The sequence below is a fragment of the Anguilla rostrata genome, chromosome 10, assembly GCF_018555375.3.
Source record: "Anguilla rostrata isolate EN2019 chromosome 10, ASM1855537v3, whole genome shotgun sequence".
Classification (NCBI taxonomy): Eukaryota; Metazoa; Chordata; class Actinopteri; order Anguilliformes; family Anguillidae; genus Anguilla; species Anguilla rostrata.
In genome coordinates, this window is record NC_057942.1 from 34,857,046 (window position 1) to 34,877,415 (window position 20,370).

At 36.4% G+C, this 20,370-nt stretch overlaps 2 protein-coding genes across 4 annotated transcripts in view; one reads left to right on the plus strand and one right to left on the minus strand.

Annotated features, from left to right (window-relative positions):
* The first annotated feature begins 12,325 nt into the window (after positions 1 to 12,325).
* si:dkey-3h3.3 (uncharacterized protein LOC100144568 homolog) lies at positions 12,326 to 19,996 on the plus strand. 2 transcript variants are annotated; one of them, XM_064296697.1, is made up of 4 exons: positions 12,326 to 12,648; positions 13,480 to 14,487; positions 15,670 to 15,887; positions 16,111 to 19,996. In XM_064296697.1, the coding sequence occupies exons 1-4, from the start codon at positions 12,625 to 12,627 to the stop codon at positions 16,178 to 16,180; spliced, it is 1,320 nt and encodes a 439-aa protein (XP_064152767.1). In that variant the 5' UTR covers positions 12,326 to 12,624; the 3' UTR covers positions 16,181 to 19,996. The 2 variants fall into 2 exon arrangements, with proteins under 2 accessions (XP_064152767.1, XP_064152766.1); XM_064296696.1 differs by lacking the exon at positions 12,326 to 12,648 and adding an exon at positions 12,745 to 13,126.
* The window catches only part of parp8 (poly (ADP-ribose) polymerase family, member 8), a 44,861-nt gene continuing 43,796 nt past the window's right edge, over positions 19,306 to 20,370 (minus strand). For both annotated transcript variants that reach the window (XM_064296693.1, XM_064296695.1), the window contains exon 26: positions 19,306 to 19,996. In XM_064296693.1, the coding sequence (XP_064152763.1) occupies positions 19,894 to 19,996 (103 nt within the window). In that variant the 3' untranslated portion in view covers positions 19,306 to 19,893. The remainder of the gene's footprint in view (positions 19,997 to 20,370) is intronic.

The window sequence follows — 20,370 nt, forward strand, 5'->3', positions numbered from 1 at the left end:
AACTTTTATTGTATCCCTCTCAGCTGTAGCCACTGCTGTCTCAGTACTCTGACAAGGCTTTGCCTTAGACCTTAGTACCTGTCTCTAGTGCCGTGCCTTCACCCACTGAACCCTTTCATACAGACCACTCTAGCAGGAAGGATTTGTCTATCGATGGATTACCAGCAATTATCCAGAATTTCAGCTATAAATGTATTATTTCTCATCCTTTGTCATGTAAAGTTAAATTAATGAATAATACTGAAATCAATTACATATGAGGTATTATAATCCCAATACCTTCTATCTCCAAAAAAAAATGTATTATTTAATAAAACACGTTTGTAAGAAATAATAATAATAATAATAATAATAATAATAATAATAACATATTTATTATATATATATATTATGGAAAGAAAATGGACAGCAGTTTACAGCATGCTAAACTGAACACAGGCCCCTTCCTTTATTTAGTCAGTAACACTTTAATAGGAGTAAAGGTCATGACTCATATGGCCGTCTGTCAGAAATAAATTTCATCAGGTGCAAATGCACACGCGTGCGTGTGTGTATGTTTCCATGGGCATCAGGTTTTCCGTTCTGCTTCGTGTAAAAAGTATTTCTCCCCGGGTTCATCTGTGATGTTCCATGTGTCTTCAGACATCTTCTTTCCTCTGCAGTTCAACAGCAGATTTTACTGATATTAGGTTGTGTATGACAGCTAAGTTGAAATACTTACTTCATTAAAAAACCGACACAGAAAAAAAAGGTAGCTGGAACTGGGAGCTGAAGTTCACACCAGAAGATTTATCACATGCAAAAAAAGTACAACAACGTGGCTGCAAGACATAAGCTGTTCCTTCCTCCAGATGACTTAATCTTTAAAACAGGGTTTCCTTTATCAGATCCATTACTCTCATTTGCATTTGACCATAATCTGTCCATCTGGATTTCACACACCGATCGACAAGAACCACCGATTTGGCTCAAAAGCAATAAAAGAAATACTGTTACAAATTAAGTTTTAAATTTTTAATTTTTTAAATTTAGAAAATTTGAAAACTTCTTGCTAACTATGCAAATATCTTTTTTAAGGGAGAGGAAGGGTTTTACCTTTTTCATATTAGTAGCACAAAATTACTTTTTTTATTCTTTTTAATTTTAGGATCGACAGCAACAATACCAGTGAAATGTTATGGCCTCAACTTTGCACAAGATTATGCTTTATAATTCCTTCAATATTACTAGTTCTCCCTTCAGTCCACTTACAAATACAATGTCTGCTTTTTTAGAGCTAACCTCAAACTGTCAGCACAGTGAAATGCACACAGAGGAGTCAAATACACACAGAGGATTAGAAACTACAAACTCAAGTGTTAAAAATATTCTCCTGGGGTGGACAACTGTAATCCCTCTGAAATACATTTTGCATGACTGTTCTACACCAAAAAAAAAAAAAAAAACTATAAAAAAACTGTTTGACTTTTATTCCCTGAGTACATGTTATAAAATTCAGCACCAACAAGCACTGAAGGTTAATTTGAATTTTCCTGATTTTGTGAAACATGCAGACTGGGGTTGTGGAGGGCAGAACTATTATAAAGCATGAGCGCAAATATGGTTGTGGAACTGAAGGAGAAATTAACCCTTTCAAAATAGATTTTTTGGAAAGTTTTTTTTTTTTTTGAAAAATTCTGAAGCCCATTGTCCATTGCTTGCAATTACTAGCAGTGATTGTTACATCACCATTAGAATGTTCAGTTCAGAACATTCTAATCACATTTGTGATCTCATAGCTTAAAGGGTTGAATATCTTCTTATGAATCAATGACCTTGCATTTACAAAGATATATTCAGCAAGAGTTGTGATAATAAGAGATATTTACACTCCCAGACATGCTTTGTAATTTGTCTGAGCATGAGAGACTCTCTTAGTAACACTGTGTAGTTTGAAGGAAGAGTAATCTGCAATTCTGCCACATTGATGAACTGTTACTCAAGAACCACCCCCGCCCCCCAAAAAAAATTGTCATTTGTCTATTTGTCAACCTTCCACCTTTATCAATGCCCAAAACATGGAACTGTTTTTGAAAAATGATTTCCTATGCATGACCATTCTTTATTTGTGTACATCCTTTTGCTAGATTGAGCAAGACGGGGTGGGGGGTGGGGGGTGGGGGGGGGGGGGTGGGGGGGAGCAGAGGCTAAGTTTGAGTTTTGGCACTGCATTTATTATGGTTTCCATGGAAATTTTCTGCCGCGCTGGTTTATGCCAGTCCTGAAGCTGTCGTCAGAGAAAGCTTAATTTGTTTGGCTTAGGGCTCTTTTTGAGTGCCGTCTCGTTGAGGGAAATCCATAAGTAGTTATTTCTCCATTTTTCTCCATGTTTTTTTTTAAGGTCTGCATTAGCCTAAACACAGCATTCGTCAGTGTATTATTTCGTCACCTTAAAATGAAGTTTTCAAGTTCTCTTTCAATGAATGTCACATTGGAGAGGAATGGAGTTCTCATTAGCCCTGGGGAAACCATGAGAGAGGACAGATGGACCTCAGCTTTTTATCAAAACTTTCATCTGTAGCCACATCCAGGCCAAAACATAACTCCCAAAAGAATAATAAAATGACATAACATTCTGGTTTATACTTTACATCTTAATGACTCTTCCTAGCTTTGACCTGCATTTATTTCAGAGAGTGCCAAAAAAAACAATACTGCTTTTTCTGTTGTTGCACTGTACGATAACAGATCAACATATTTGACTTTATTAATGATTTTGTAAACAAATCCCCATTAATGTCTTCATTTTCTCAGTTGGGAAAGTAGGTTAGACCTTGCTTTTCTCAAAGTTTTCATCAATTTCCCCAACTTACCTTGGGAAACCAGTGTGTATGGACGTGTCCCGGCAACTGTTACCTTTCTGGATCATCAGCATTATTTCCTTATTATTTCATTATTGTTCAGCGGGAAAGGCCTTGTTACAGAAACGCATGTTACGGACATGCATGCTTCTTTGAGCCCAGAGTAAAACGCCCTAATCCCCTTGAACTTGTGACCAAGGTCCCTGAGTGCTGGATGGGAGGCTCTTAAGTGACCGGTCGTCATTCACACCATCTTGGTTCTGGTGCTGTACCGCCATTCCATGCCGCCAGCTGCACTGGCCCGCTGGGCCTCCAGACTGCTCACTTAATCCAGCCCCTCGGCCATAAACCTCCACACTTCAGGCTGTTAGTGCCAACAAACGCCAGCCGTTTAAACGTGTTTATAGTTTAAATGCATCTGAGTTGCCTTAAGTCCATTTTTTTTTTTTTCAAATGTTTTGCCAGTCCCATATTTTATGACAAAATGAATTCTTGTGATTTAATACATTCAGTGGATCCCATATAGTAGCAGACACAGGTTAAGTTAATGTAAGGTATCTGCACAGGTGGAATGATTCATGTTAACTATGTTCATAGGTTATTAGTAAAGACATTTTTATTATGAGAGATCGCATCAATGGCAAAGCCCTTTTAGCAGTCAAAAATCAACTTTTATTTGATTTTATTTTATTTCATTTCATTTTAAAAAGGAGAGTATTCATGATTATGTCACTGTGCCGTCCATTTTTATGTGCTTGGTCAATTTAAAGAATTTTCAATTAATTTTAATGACCAAAAAAGCAAGCAGATTAGTTCAATATAACCCCTGTTCATTGGCCAGTGTGTGAGACAGGAAAGTGCTAGCATTTAGGTCATTCCCACCCAACATGCATTTTGGCAGATCTTATGCCTCTTTAACAGTTGCTGACCGTGGCTGAGCTTTTCAGTGACAAGCATATAGCAGCAATAATTCAGTGGCAGAAGTGCTACTTCTGATAGAACCGTTTTTAAAAGTAGAGAGAAAGGGAGCCTTACCTTTGACCAGATAAACTGGCACTTCTATTTCACTAAAAAAGCTTAGTTGTGAAGCTGACTAGTAGGGAAATATGTATTACTCTAAAACCGTATGCACTGAAGAGGATAGATCATCCCCTGTTTATTGCTTGATGAGATTTCCCACCATGCATAAATATAACTTGTTCACCTACTGTGCATAAATAACTTTTTAATGATAAAAGTACAATTCAATTGATTACACCGCTATAAATAGCCTGTTGTTGTGTCTAGCAAGAAATATGGAGGTATAATTCAGAATACTGACATGACCTTACCACAAAGATACATCTTTAGAAACAGCATAGTTAGAAACAGTCAATGACAGTACATTCACTTAAAAGTAAAAGAAAAAATAATATTGTCTTTTGGAAGAAATCTGATATTATTTCTTATCACATTCAATCGTTTCATACAGTATCAGTGTATCACAAGCATGCATCTCCATTTATAAAATATCTGTACGTTCATAAATATGACAAATGAGCTCCCCTTGACTTAAAAGTTCCGGAGATTCACCTCTGAAATTCCTCTCCTAGGTTTAAATGTGAACAGCTCTATTTCTTATAACTGGTATCTGTACATCCAAGGGCAAAAAAGCGATGATATTTTTTCATATTAAAGTTTCTGGGGCATACCTGAGATTTCGCCCGTTGTGTTCATGTAGCCGCTGGAATATTTTATGATAATGACTCATACAGGTAGGCTATTTTATTAAAGAATCCATGATATCAGTACGGTTTATCCCCCAATATCTGTGGAACCCCAAAATATAATCTTTTCTCCTTTAGTCATTTCAGTTAGGAAATAATGCCTAAATATGGAAGTTCAGCTATGGCTTTGTGAATCCTTTGACATCCTTTGACATAAATGCATATTTGTATTGATGTATATTGTTGTGTTGCTTCCATAGACTTCCATAGATAATTAATTGTGATTACATCTGTCTTTGTCAATCTATCAAAAATTATTTAAAAATAAACTCGTTTCTTCAAGGAATTAAGGTTTTTTTTTTTTTTTTTTTTACGTTGGGGACCTGATGGAATTGTGTGGGAAGATGTAGGTACTAAATTATACTATCATTTTGTCATTTGTCCCAACGAAGGTCAGGTAGTTGAATTGATGAAGTCCACCGGTGCCTTTACCCAACCTGAGTGATGAAATCACACTACAGTCAAAATCTTTTCTACCCGAACTGTCGCAGAACAACAGTTGTAAATCCATTCAACTAGCCAAGCATAATCATTCGGAGGTTGTGTTTTTGCATTCAGCGCGTGTGAAGGGCATAATCTACGTAAGGCGGAGGTCACTGCGTAAGCGTATGATGTTGTGGAAATGCATTTTTGGGAATGACTTGCTACATTTGGTGTAATGTTTACAATTTGTACTGTTTTTTTTTTTTTTGTTTTGTTTTGTTTTTTATCTTAACCAAAAATCAGTTACCTGTGTTTCGTAGGCTATCGGTATTGAATGCGGAATAATAACGAACCATTTTTGAAAATATTTGCTTAGCCTGTCACAGCCTAATTATACCCTAAACGTCACGTGTCACGTTAAGATTAGTGCTAGTTTTGAGATGTCCGTTTCCCTATTACATTTTGCACGGCAAACCCTATAGTAATAGGCTAGTTAGCTTCAAACACCACATTAGTGCGAATTGATTTGGTATTCGAAACTGGTGAATTAACCTATTCAGCTACGAGGTTTTCCAATTTGCGAATCGAGCTCTGCGTGTTTTCGTATAATCAACCTACCACAATATCCCGCAAACAAGCACAGCGTTTACTTCAAGGTTCAGTCACTGACACTGGCTAATTGTGGACGTTTTTTCCCCAACAAAAAGGCAATACGACTGCTTTCTAAACGTTTAAGGAATTAAATATATCTCTTTGCGCGTCTTACAGACGATAGGCTATTGCTCTGATGTGCTGAACTAACGCCCATATATACACTGATGATACATAAGCAAATAAATACATCTGCGATCAAAGAACAATTTTTTTTGTCTGCAAATCCAATTCAATACAGCATGTTATACAGAGTCCTATTATAACTGGTAAATTCAAATTGGTGGATACACGAGAATGTGGAATGTCAATAATTTACACCATCTAAAATGGTCATGTCATCTTGTAAAAAAATATAATCCGTTACTTTATGTTTCCATCTTGCAATGTAAAAGGGATTTCAAATTCTAGCTACTATAAAAAGCATGTTTGAATTGCGTCCTTGCTGTCATCCTCATTGTTCATTTTACATGCTTTCAAGCATCTGAGATTTACTGTGATCAGATTATGTATTGCTCTTAATCCTTCTGGATCTGCCGCCGTCTTTCTTAGTTCAATATTACTAATGTAAATTATATTGGCTGCATTTGACAGATGTCTAAATCTCCCTCAATCCGATTCCACATAATACTTTCACTGCCATTAAATCCACACTTGTGGCCTTTTACTTTTATTCTAAAAGCTATCCGTCGTGTGTGCTTTTTCTCTTCTCTTTTACATGAAATACGTTGCATACATGCGCAACGGGGTACTCTGTTCGCATGATACCGTGAAAGCATTTACAGAGTATGCGCCTTAGTGTAGTATAGGATGCCGTGATATCCAGAGACTTTCTCAGATCAATAAGGAGGAGATCTATAAATCTGCCACCATGTCAAGACAAATCAAAATAATGCTTCTCTTATTTCTGCCCATATGCTGGCCTATTTTCAAAGTAACATCTGATAGGCTGACTACATGAAATAGGCTATGTCACGTTCGTTCGCCTCTAAAACAGGTCATTAGTAGGACTGTTACTGTCATAATAATTGTGGGCTAATGATATCGAGTTCGAAATGAAGCGAATTGAATCGACCAGCTGTATTTTACCGTCTCCATGCCATGTAAATGAGTACCGGTTGGTTCTTTGTTTGATTGTTTTTGATAGTCGTATAGCCGCAGCAAGACTATCGTAATTAACTAAATAGAGAACAACGAAAAATGCATTTATTATTATTATTATTATTATTATTATTATTATTATTATTATTATTATTATTATTCGTGTTGCTTCTTGTTTTTTCATTTCATTGTTAAAATAAACTGCATATTTGCCTAGTCCCAATTTTTAATTTATCTGTTAAAATACAATCCCATCTGTCTTCTGTAAATGAGTAATCCCTTGACACTGTGCATAATCTCTTGCTTAACCTACTCGAGATTAATGTTTTAAGATCCAAATTCAAACGCACAAGCTTATACATATCTAGAGCCAAAATTCATCATATACGTGTGTTTAGAAAACAATGAATAAATACTGTACTTAAATAAATATTATGAATGAATGAATGAATATTAATGTAAAACATAGTTTATACCTATGCAGTTCTGAAAAAATAAAATAAAATAAAAAACCCTCATGCTGCCGCTCAACAGTTCAGTGCAAGTGTAGCCTATATCGTCTGCTTTCTATGTATAGTTTGCGATAAATAGTTTGGCAGCAATAACTGGTTATAAAAGATACATATTTCGGAGTTAAAACGCAGATTGTACAATTGCAGAAAAACATATTCCTCATGACACCCTCATAATAGCTTGAAATCCCTCATAATAATAATAATAATAATAATAATAATAATAATAATAATAATAATAATAATAATAATAATAATAATAATAAAATACTTCGAGCCACTAAATGGATTGTTCCCTATCTCAGGAAAAGTCTCGTTACATTTTTCAAAAGCTGTCAAGTGGTTTTTTGTTTGTTTGTTTGTTTTTTAATACAAGAACGTCATTGCAGACAAAAATGTTCTAGAGACTTACAGAGGATACATATTACCATTCAGTGCTTTAAATCTGTTCGATATATGTGACAACATTATTTTGATAATGGCGTTTGTTCGCTAAAATACAATCAAGAAAAAATTACCAAGGCTATGTTTACTGTGATTTACTTAACGTAAGTACGTTATAGGTAAGAAAATTCAAACACAAGCTTATTGCCTTTTGTCTTGTTCAAGGTCAATAAAAGTTCGCTTCTGCCTGGTTCGTGCCATTTAAAACGTCCTAAGTTTCAGTAAAAAGAACAGGAAAAAACAGCAAATAGCTATATCTTGGTACAGCATGCACTTGGGGAAAAATGTAGTATTACTTTTCAAAAAAGAAAGCATACTTGCGCAAAAAATATTATTGTAATATTCAAAGTTGATTATTATTAGGTTACTTACGATAATTAAATATGTGATTTTTAATATAAATACATAAACTGAAGTACCACCTGATTCCCCGGTATACATAGCAATAGGCCTGACTGGAATATGTTGAGTTGGTCTTGATAAACAGTCCAAACTAGGCAGTTCTTTACAATATAATCAGGTTTTCAGAAAGTTGGTCTGTCATGACAGTCCCGTGGCATACCTTTTGCGATAAACGACATCCCCTTAACATCCAGACAGGATTTAAACATTTTTTAAAAAAAACGTTTCCAAAAAAAATTATCGTCGAGTCTTGTAGTCTTCTTATGAAAAAATTAATTTATATCTTTCAGTGCGTCCTTCTGCAGGTGGCCGGTTCTCTGAATACTGAACCGTTTCAATTGCACAGCCTCACTCCTAGTCGAGTACCGTATAATTAATTTTAAGTTATCGGAGCACCATATCATTAGGAGCAGAATAGAAAACGGTGGCAGGCAAACCGACGATTTACATAAAGCTTTCTGCCTTGCAGTACTCTGTTGGCGACGGTTACGGTTAAAAGCTAATCCACAAAGAAATGCATTTAGCCACTCTCACGCGTCAGAAAATACAGACGTTGTAATATAAAGAGGAGGAAAACATTTTATTTGGCTCAAACATGTCCTGGTGTTAAACATGCTCAAACATGTATTCGGTTTAATGAAAAAAGCCTAATTCAAAGAACAGTAATGTGTATGTTGCTCTACCAGCTCACGTTTATTTTATGAACGACTTCATTCATCTGTAGATTTCCAGTTTCGTGAAACTGGACGCAATGGAGACATGCGTAGATAAAACGTGGTTATTTCATACAATAAATAAGGCTGATGTCCATTTTTTTTTTTTTTTTTTTTTTTTGTGAGTATTTCACCACCTAGGGGTTCTGTATAGACTGTTATTTAATTATTTCCTGAACAATATATGTAGTCCTATGCTGCCCTCTATCGGTGTAACTGAAGAATTGCTAATGCAGTATTCCTACCAAATAAGCAACAATTGAGCCCTCTTATGTTTTCATTTTCAAAAAACATTAATTAAAAAAATTAAAAAAAAACAGCTAGGATGTATATGCCATAATATTCAATTGTGCAAACGGACAAAAAAGAAGTAAATAAGAAACACTTAAAACTTGCATGGGACAGAAAGGTAATACAGCAATCCTAAATGTACACTAAAACAAATCGATTGAATTTACCCAATCGAATTGTAGACAGTGGTCCCTCATAATTTGTTTGGTTTAAATGAAACCTTCCGTGTCTGCATTGTTTGCAGGTTCAGAGCTTAAACAATAACTTGATCTGGTTCAGTACTTTAACAGATGTTCATTTCATTTTTTCAGTGTAACCAATAATAATAATAATAATAATAATAATAATAATAATAATAATAATAATAATAATAATAAATAATAAATAATAAATAAATAAATAAATTAATTAATTAATTAATTAATTAATTAATAAATACATAAATAAATACATAAATAACACTATGTTTTTAGCTTCCTGCCATTGACCTGCTTTAATCCTTGAGATTAAGACTGGTTTTTAATCCGTGGAATAATGGTGGCTTGAGGTTCAGGACACTTTTCATTCATGGCTTGATCTGATTGGGACCATTTCACAGACATGCTATCTGGGTTTTTTACAGTCTCTGCTCTCAACCAGGCGAACGTTTCCCTGCTCCTGTTTACAACCTGAGGCACTTCTCCAAAGCGCGCAAAGAGTACAGATGAGCTGCTTAAAATCTGAATAACTCGCGATGTCGGTGTTTGAGGTGCTTGGCTAAGTTAGCTAGCTAGATGCGTTTCCTCATTCAGTTTGAAATGAGCAATGACAGTGTTTCCAAACGCGTTTTTGACAATGTTGTCTTGATTATATAACCAATTTCTGAATATATAAATTCAATTCTGGATATATAAGTACAATTCCCGAATATATAAATTCAATTTCCGAATATATAACTTCAATTCTGGATATATAAGTACAATTCCCGAATATATATAAATTCAATTTCCGAATATATAACTTCAATTCTGAATATATAAATTACAATTCTGAATATATAAATTCAATTCTGGATATATAAGTACAATTCCCGAATATATAAATTCAATTTCCGAATATATAACTTCAATTCTGGATATATAAGTACGATTCCCGAATATATATATAAATTCAATTTCCGAATATATAACTTCAATTCTGAATATATAAATTACAATTCTGAATATATAAATTCAATTCTGGATATATAAGTACAATTCACGAATATATAAATTCAATTTCCGAATATATAACTTCAATTCTGAATATATAAATTACAATTCTGAATATATATATAACTCGGTTTATAATCAGGCATATCACAAGACAGCCGTTTTTACTTTTTGAATAATTTCTTTTTTTTCTTCATGGGCTACTGAGTGAGAAAAACAAGTTTAACATTAGCATCAGTAAAATTTGACAGTACAATCAAGGATAAGCAAACAAAAATGCTAAATAATTAAAATTTGAATGAGGCAATAATTCGGACTTCATTAAGGGGTCCTTATTTTCTTGGCATTAGGACCTTTCAAGTAGGGGCACCAAATTTCACAGGGAATGGCCCAAAGAGCTAGAGAAATAGAAAATAATCTCTTAACCAGCGAGTTTCATAGAAACCCTTGCTGCAGCATGCGACAGAAGACCGTGTTATGGCTCAATGGCAAGCTCCAGCGCACACCAAACTACGGAGGAAGAGGTCTGCACGCTATTTCGCCGAGGCTCTCAACCAGGCGAACGTTTCCCTGCTCCTGTTTACAACCTGAGGCAATTCTCCAAACCGCGCAAAGAGTACAAAGTACAAATCAAAATCAAACAGGCCTAGTGATTGTAACAGTTCTAGTTTTTTCCATTTTCGTACCGCACTCTAGTCTGAGTTGGCCTGCTTGAGAACGGCTAAAAACACGAAAACAATTCATAACAGGTAAAGATGGCTAGCGGCAGTGCGCCTGCCATGACAGTTCCACCAAACATAGGCCCTACCACTCTTTGAGAAACAAAAAAATAATAATTCATGTGTATGAATACTTTGCCCTTGGTTATATAATCAAGACAACATTGTCAAAAACGCGTTTGGAAACACTGTCATTGCTCATTTCAAACTGAATGAGGAAACGCATCTAGCCAGCTAACTTAGCCAAGCACCTCAAACACCGACATCGCGAGTTATTCAGAGTTTAAGCAGCTCATCTGTACTCTTTGCGCGCTTTGGAGAAGTGCCTCAGGTTGTAAACAGGAGCAGGGAAACGTTCGCCTGGTTGAGAGCCTCGGCGAAATAGCATGCAGACCTCTTCCTCCGTAGTTTGGTGTGCGCTGGAACTTGGAATGTCATAAAATCAGTTAGCGAGCTATATGTTATGTTATGATTAGCAAATTACGTTTTAGCCAGCTAGCTTGTTAGCAAGCACATATTTGGATATTCAATGTTGAAACTGCAGATGCACGTTTATTTTAGTTGTTAATTGTAATTACAAAATGTATTGACGGACATCGCGACAAGCCTACTTAAGATATCAGCTGATTTAAAAATGTGTGGGTAGTTTTTATCAGCGATGAAAACAAACAGCTCGGTAGTGAACTGAACACCATTACACAGGCGATCTGACAAGCAATATAAATCTTTATTAGAACAAGTACAGCACAAACAACATGTCACAAAATAGTAACGGTAGTACAAAACTTAATTCAGAGATATTTCACTTCGGTATAATAACATAAGTAATTTTGTGGAGCCTAACATTGTACTTACATAGCATTTGCCTCCCCTGTTGACCGTCAATGTTAACAGAATCGCTTTTCCTCACAGTTGTCAGGCTCCCTATTCATTCATTTTTGGGACAACCGAGAGGAACAGAGACGCTGTTAACGGACAGCAGATGTTGCTTCACGCTACGAAAACACAATGGAGTCGCCTCCAGAAAAGAATTTGTTATGTCGAAGTGAAACATCTCTTTAATCGGCTAACTTGATGTGGTTAGCAAGCTAGCTATTTAGCTTTCTGGTGAACCAGAGCTAACGTTATACTTACCTTCATAACCGAATATAAACTTCTCAAAAAAGAATTTATAGCCCTTGTCCAGTTTAGACCGCTTAACGTTCACTGGCAATGCTTCGACAATGCGGATAACATCGGACAGTGAACGTTAGCAGAGCTATCAGGGACTGTGAGAACACGTCGCTGTTTAGGCTCAATTTTTCGCTGTCAGAAATGGACTTGCGTCCGTAGCAACGGTAACCAGAAACAAAGTATCCCTACATCCGGTTTTGGTCGCCATCTTGTGAAATAGGCCTATTGTGAGCATAGTGTGCGGCTGGATCCTATAGCCTAGTTGGTCAAATGAAATTTAAGCATGGACATTTGATTAATCCACCATTGCTTGGATCATCGTAACTGACGTACTACAACACAAACGTTGTATGAAACGAAAGTTAATCGTTTTAGCAACGGATTTTGAACCTTCCGATTATGGCAAATCCATATATAAACAAGGTATGTATCGCGTGGTGACGTGTCTACTCAGAAAAGCGCGAATGTAGACGCCCAGAGTTTTGTTGACAGTTTTGGCATAAACGGGCAATGATAACCGCACCATAGCTCAGGGTTCACGTGGAAATAACGTTACCCTGGCTACGTCCTGATCGGCTAGAAAACTTAAAATGTCAACCAAATGCAAACGGTTTTTCGCCGTCTTTCACCACATAAATGTTCACTGGGGATAGCCTAGACCTGCTAATTTAAATGGGGTGATAACGTAAATATCCAAGTTATTTTTTTAACCAAGGTGGTGGGGGACGTTTAGCTAGCAGTTAGCGGGACGGCTATAAAGTTTAAAGTATTAGTTGGTCAAGCTGTAATGTTAAGTGTGCAGCGTTATGATGTGGAAAACAAGATAGGTAGGCATCTCTAAGAAAAGCAAATGTGCAATTTTGTCAGCTTGCATGAACGCGTTCAGCCTATGCTGCACCAGGTAAATGATAGTGTAACGTTACGTCTAGCTATCATTCAAGAAACATTGAAAACGTACTCATGTACATTAAATTAGCTAGGCTACCATGTTCTTAATTTGAATTCCTCAACCGGGATTCACTGTCAGTCAAATTAGTCACACGGGTAACAGTCATAACCTCATGCATCCCTGCGATAATCTATCTGGCTAATGAAACATGCGTGTGCCATGAACCGTCCGGTCAGCCTGCACGCTTTAATAATTCATAACGTAGCTGCTCTGTAGTTAAATTGCTTACAGATATTACTAGGATGGTTTTTAACCGTTTGGAAGTGTTACAATGTTATCTTCACCATTTTGTAATTTCATTTCAGATATTTTCAGATGTAACTCTAACTGTTGATTTAACAACAGTTCAACGTGGGGATAAGGTGTCTGACGTACTTAATGACTACCGTTTGGAGAAGTCAAAAGGCACGTGCCATGAATTCAAAGGCTCATTTGAAGAAGTAGAAGAAGTTTTTTGGAAGTTATCACCCTTAAGGAGATCAACTGACCTCAAATATCAAACCCAGGACTATCAAGATCACAGCTCTACCCAAAAGATAGAACCTGTGGAGGTGGTTGGAGTTGTAATGGACTACATTAGTCAAAAGTATTCACAGGAACTTGATAGAACGGTTGGGAATAATGTTTCTCTGCAACTGAATGGAGCCAAAGATAAAGTCTGTTTTCACCCTTTGGGAAACAGTACAGACATGGCTCAACGTTGTCTTTTTGCAAGAGAGAGATTTATCACTTTCTATCAGAAGATTGCAACAGACTTGAAAGCAAGGACGTTCGATATTGACCCAACATTGAAGGTGACCCAACGCAAATACATAGAACGTGAATTTCCAAAGCTTATGATAAGCAGTAGTTCGGGCAGTTATGCTTCAAGCAGCATTTCAGTGACTGGCAGCTACGCAGACACATTAAGATTCGAGGATTTTTTAAAGAACGGGGGTACGATGTCTCAAAGGCCTACTACACAACACAGATGGCAGTCACAGACCACTGTCGATGGTGCATCTGGGTTCTCGATGACACAGAATCAGCGGAAGCAAGAAGAAGAGAATTGTCCGATTTGTCTAGATGCAATAAAAGAATCACAGAAGAAGACTTTGTCGCAGTGTAAGCACTCGTTTTGTAGAGACTGTTTAAACAAGGCCTTTGAGTCAAAGCCTGCATGCCCAGTTTGTGGAATACTCTATGGTAACCTGAAGGGCACACAGCCAGAAAATGGTACCATGACATTCTCAACTGTCAAAGCACCTTTACCAGGAAATGACTCGTATGGGTCAATTGTCATCAGATACGAAATACCAAGTGGAATTCAAGGGGTAAGTGTACTTGGGGAATTATAACGGGGTCATAAACTTAACAAGCGCAACAGTAAATTTACATAAGTTCTCTTCAAAAGTTTTGATATTAGTCGTATCAGTTATTGATAAATTACCTGTATATACTGAAGGGTATTACTTTTGGTTACAATAGTTGACAAACAGGCTATATTTTAAAATTATAAAATATTTTCACTCGCCATAATTTCTAGCACTCAGACTTGATAACCACATCTGGGTCACTTCTCTACAGCAGATTAATAGAATGGTTGGTACATGTGCAAATTTATGAGTCCCTGTTGACCTTTACATTTTATCCATATTTTTCACCTGGATATGAAATCCAGGAAAAAACTTTGATGCTAAGACTATGCCTGAGAAGATGACACAACATAGCTTACACGTGCCAGTGAAACAATGCATAAAAAATGTACTGCTCAATCAATAGCATAATCATAGTCATCTGAACTTATTATTTTTAATTTTATATTTTACCAGCCAGACTCAAAGCAAAGGTATACAGAGACTTAGCCTAGTAGCTGTCTAGAATCATGTTCTTTGCTTAATAATACTTTAAGCAGAATCTGTTACATTTTTGCTGCTTTTTTCCTTTGTCAGTGCACATTTGTGCTTCTCTTCTTCCACGGATATTGAAAAATTGTAGCAGCTTGAATTTGTGCTGCTATGTAGGCCTGTAATATCTAACAGAGACAGTAGTATCAGCTAATATGGCCTGGCAGCAGTTATTCATATCGACTCTAGAATTTCCATATCATGCATGCCAAATAACTATGCCATGACTGACACAAGGTAGAATGGAGGAGGCCCTTTGAATGCTGCAGGGAGGAATTCCATTGTTATTGGGAACCAGACACGTTAGGTCACATATATGTGGTTAGAATGTTATTAACTGAAAATGCTAATACCGATGTAACAATTCTGGCCATTGAAACAAAGGAGTTGTAGAATAGTGACTTAGAATTTTGGGGAGAAAAAAATCCAAAAAACCTATTCTTCAAAGGGTTAAAGTCTCTCAAGTTCCCAGGAGCACAGGGATGACCTTGAGGGCCTGAGGTAAAATTCTGACCCGTCTTATTTATGCTGTGAGTGCTTAATGTATTTCTCATTTGAAGCACAGTGCTTGTTGCGCATTTCTGATTGGTCTGCATGGCTGTCACTCAGGAGGAGCACCCCAATCCGGGCCAAAGATACGAAGGCACGAGCCGCACAGCTTTCCTCCCAGACTCCCGCGAGGGAAAGAAAGTGCTGAAGCTCCTCGAGAGGGCCTTTGAACAGAGACTCATCTTCACCGTTGGACAGTCCTCCACCACCGGCAAGAGTAACGTTGTCACCTGGAACGACATTCACCACAAAACAAACCGCAATGGAGGGCCCGTCAAGTAAGCTTGAAACATGGAAGAACTTGATCGGAATGACTTCTGAAAAAATAGCATGGGCACATAACAAGCTATTGCTTGCCAGAAATCAGTAAAGGAAACTCTAGCTTCTGAAGTACCATTTTTCATAGATTTGAGAATAATGTCATGCTGCATCAGTTATAGTAGTCAATGGACGCGAGCGCTCCTAAGTAAGCGGTTCCATTTTTGTTTTGTTTTGTTGCAGCTATGGTTACCCTGACCCTGATTACCTGGACCGCGTGCAGGACGAACTGAAAGCTAAAGGAATTTATTAACCTCTGCTGCTTCTTCCCGGTAACCACCACACAAGCACACACAGACTGTTATAATGGATCCCTATGGTTCTGAGCAGGTGAAACTCTTTTTGGAAAGAGCTTCACTTTAAAATGAAGTTGTATTGACTTTAAAATGATTATTCTACAAAATATACTGTAAGAAAAGACTCAAAAAATGAGAAATTGGTATTTTATTTTACAAAGAAAGTGGGCACAACTTCACAATTGAAGCCTTTGTATAGTCATATATGAAACATAGTCTACAGTTTTGGGTGTATCTTGGGTGTAAGTTATCTGCTTAATTCAAGTTATGTAGAAGTTTGTTGTATTGTAATACCATTGCCATCTCTAGTTGGGGAAAATGGACAATGTGAATTTGTTTTAGGCACACAGATATGTCACTGTAAATAAAGCACAGGGAAAAGACAGTTGATTTTAAACAAATCTGAATTTAATGAACATAAACACACACGTTTGCTGCTATATGCAAAACAACAAAATGGCTCAAAAAAGAAAGGGTTGATTTGCTTTGCTAAATAAGGATAAGATTGTAAAAACCTAGGACAGAGTATTTGGCCTCCATGTTTTGTGGCAGTATTTACAATATAAATGGTATTGTCATATATTTGCCATGAATAAATTTCCATAAGGCACCAAAGGTAAAGTCACATACATTTTCAATTTGTGCAGGAGGAAAATAAAATCCACAAAACCAAATAAATGTAGCAGTCAGTTACAATTAAAATCAAATAAATATTAAAATTTGTGCGATGTGGAATTTTGAAAATGGGATTAGCCACTTTGTGTCACAATAGCTGCAAAGTTCCTTTCAGTTATAGTCCCCAAATTACAGCAAGAAATGATCTTTCTCCGTTTTTTGTGTTGTTGCTTCTAACAGTACTGCATAAGTTCAGTTCAGGTGTTCCTTCTTTGTACTCAAATAAAATGACCAGTGCATTCTTTAAAAAAGCCAGTACTATCTTTTTTAAAGCATACTGGGGCAGGACGGAGTCAGTTAAGCTCTTCCACATTTGGACGACCAAATTCACCAAAATACTAAGTCCACTCATTTGTGTAACATACTAAGGTTTACCATTTTTCTCCATTTACGATTTAACTAAAACAAAAAAAAAAAATAGGCTCCTAAGTATTGAAATTAGCAGTAGGCTACTAATAACTAATAATAAAATAATATAAAATCTATAAATCATGTTAGATACTTGATAAGCATCAATTAATTTTGATAAGCACCAAATTTTCCATCTAAATACGCAGATTAAAAGTAAAATGCATTTCTATGTCTAAAGGAAAAGCCAGTGTAAGGTACGATGAGGGGCTTTACAAAGCTGCACTGTTCTTTGAATCCTGTGCTGAAGGGAACATTAGCTGTCAGTGGATGGAACACGTTTTGTAATACAGACATGCTGACAATGGTAAAGTGATGGAGTTTTGTGTGTTTGATATTATATGCACCTTAGTAATAAAAAATAAATAACCTCTGTATTCAAACAACTGGCATTCTTAACATGATCTTACATCCACATTAATGTACTGATTGAAATTGTCCCCCTTAATTGTATATTTCAGTTGCCACTGTTATTATTCCAGGCACATTTGACCAGTGTGATCACACACGTCATTTAAAAGGATAGATGAGTACATGTAGCTCCCTCTGGAAGCTTGTTATCATAAAAACCAAGATTGCGGGTGACTTGTGTTGTTGAACTCAGAGCCAACAGTCCTCTGGCGATTATTGGGAAAGGCCAATTCTGTCACTCCATCATAACAGGTCTTGTAGCTGCTATACTCATTCTCAGTGGATCTAGATATGGGTAAAAGCTATTACTGGTCTTTCACTGGGGAAGGGAAAACTGAATTCATATCAAGGCATAATATGTACATCAGGAGAAGCAAATCTTACAGAGTAGGAGTAACATTGATTGAGTCTATGACCCAATGCTGATTTGCAATTAATATACAGTACACTGGAATTTGTAGATATGATGAAATAAATAGCTTTGATACACTGGAATTTGAAAAATTAAAAAAAAAAAAAAGAATTTCGAAAATATACAATGATTTGCATTGATTATACACTCCAGCATTAAGAGCTGCATTTTTTTTATGACCAGGTTCAATTCTTAGCTTTAATACAAATAAAAATTTAGTGTGAGTCACAAAACTTTGAAAATGTAATTATTTGTTTCGAAGCAAATCAATTAGTTGCCTGACCTTAACAATTCATATAGTCTGAAAGATCAGATTTAAGCTCATTATTGCTGTACCTAAAGAGACCAGAATGCATCCAATCTCTAAAGAGAAAACCGGTGAATTATGGGCTAGAAAACATTGGGGAATTTCTGACTTGAATATATAATGTTATTATTATGTGGCCATTTATCAACATCTGTTTATGAAATTTGAAAATTCCATGTAATCACAGTACAGACAAAAGGCCATGGAAATTCACGTAACTCTGGGCTGACAGGTAAGCCTGTATTTAAAACACTTTTGTAAATAAAGCAAGAAATACAAAAGATTGCTGATATCTAAATCCCTCTTCCTTCTCAAAAACATTTTGGGCAATTCAGCCACTGTAACTAAGCATACTGACAATAGTGTGTGTGCGTGTGTAAATTAAGTCAAGCAAGTTTTGTTTTCGTTTTCCAGATCTCTGAATATGGGCGTAAATTATTTACAGTATGACTGCATTCTTTGCATTAGATTGAACTGGTCTTTTCAGTTATGATAATAACCCTAGTGTTTCAGGTTGATTAGGCTGAAAAGTGACTCAATGGAAATGTTAATCATAGACCAGTTGTTGCTGCCAGTGAACAGAACTTTGAACATTTATATTGTTGTGGGAGAGGAACAGTCAAGCTTATGGAATTAGCCAGAGTCTCTCACAACTGTTTTTTTGTCTTGTCAAGAATTAGTGAGCGCGTATGAGAGACACACGTGAGCAACTTAAATATACCAAAATAAAGACGTTATCACCCGTTTTGAACTGTATGTATGGTTTACCTTGCATCCAGTCTGGTGGCAGCCCTACTTGTCTTGTATCTTGACTTTACTTTTGCCGTCAAATGAAGGCTCACATTCAAAACCCTCTGTTAAACAACACATTAACACCAATGTTTTTTTTATTTTTCTTCCCATAAACGAAGCTTAAGATGGAAAAAGGCATTTTCAGATGACGATTAAGTTGAAACATATAGTACAATAAAAGTTTAAAGTGCATTTTAACACCTTCAGTATACAGAAAATACATTGTAAATTAAAAATGTACAACACTTAGTAAACAAGGTCTGATGGCACCTTATTATACAGGAATAGCAAAGTTACCTGCAAAGGCCCAACGTCTGCCAGAATTCTCAAACTTTTGCCAAAGTGTAATACCAATTTCAATTTTAACTACAAAAGTTAAGTAGTCCATCTGTCAAACTGGAAGTTCCTGAAAAATGGTATTTTTCCTTTATTTATAAACATTGCAAAATGATTCTTTCTAAACTGTTTGCTACATATTTTCCACGTAAATACCTGTGGTCACACCAGGGGTATAAATAGTGTAGCTGTTAAGATTTCAAATGTATGCAAATTTGTTCAATGTCGTTGGGTTTTGACAAAACACGTTAGATTCACGTCTTCAGCTCAAAAGCCAGCTTTGAGACTGAAGGGGGCGTGGCCAGGCAGCGGTATTGCATTGGTCGTCTTCACCCGGTGGCAGTTTGATTGCCAATCACGCGCAGGATCTCCCTGTAGATACAGGCATCTTGTGTGTTGATGCTTGTGTCACCAACCTGTCCGTCCTCATAACTAAGAGAAGAATAACATAATTAACAAAATTTCAAAAAAGTCATTTTGTAAAATATTTCTAGCTAATATCTCCTTCCCTGCCCCTAGCACACTATTACAATGCCAGCACACAGTGCACACCTGGATCTTTGCCATTTGATTTATTGAAGCTTTGCAATCTGGTGGAGATAACACTGTTATTATGACTGCCATCTCAACACCTCTTGGAACATTAGTTTATGACTAAATCGGCTGACGTTTATGAGAAGTGAAATAACCTTATCCTGAGAGTACTCATCAAAATCTGTGTGTTCTTTACACAACTCCCTGAAGATGGATTTATGCAAGTTATGTCAGAATCTGGATGGCTCGCAGTTTTGCAACTTATTTAAATG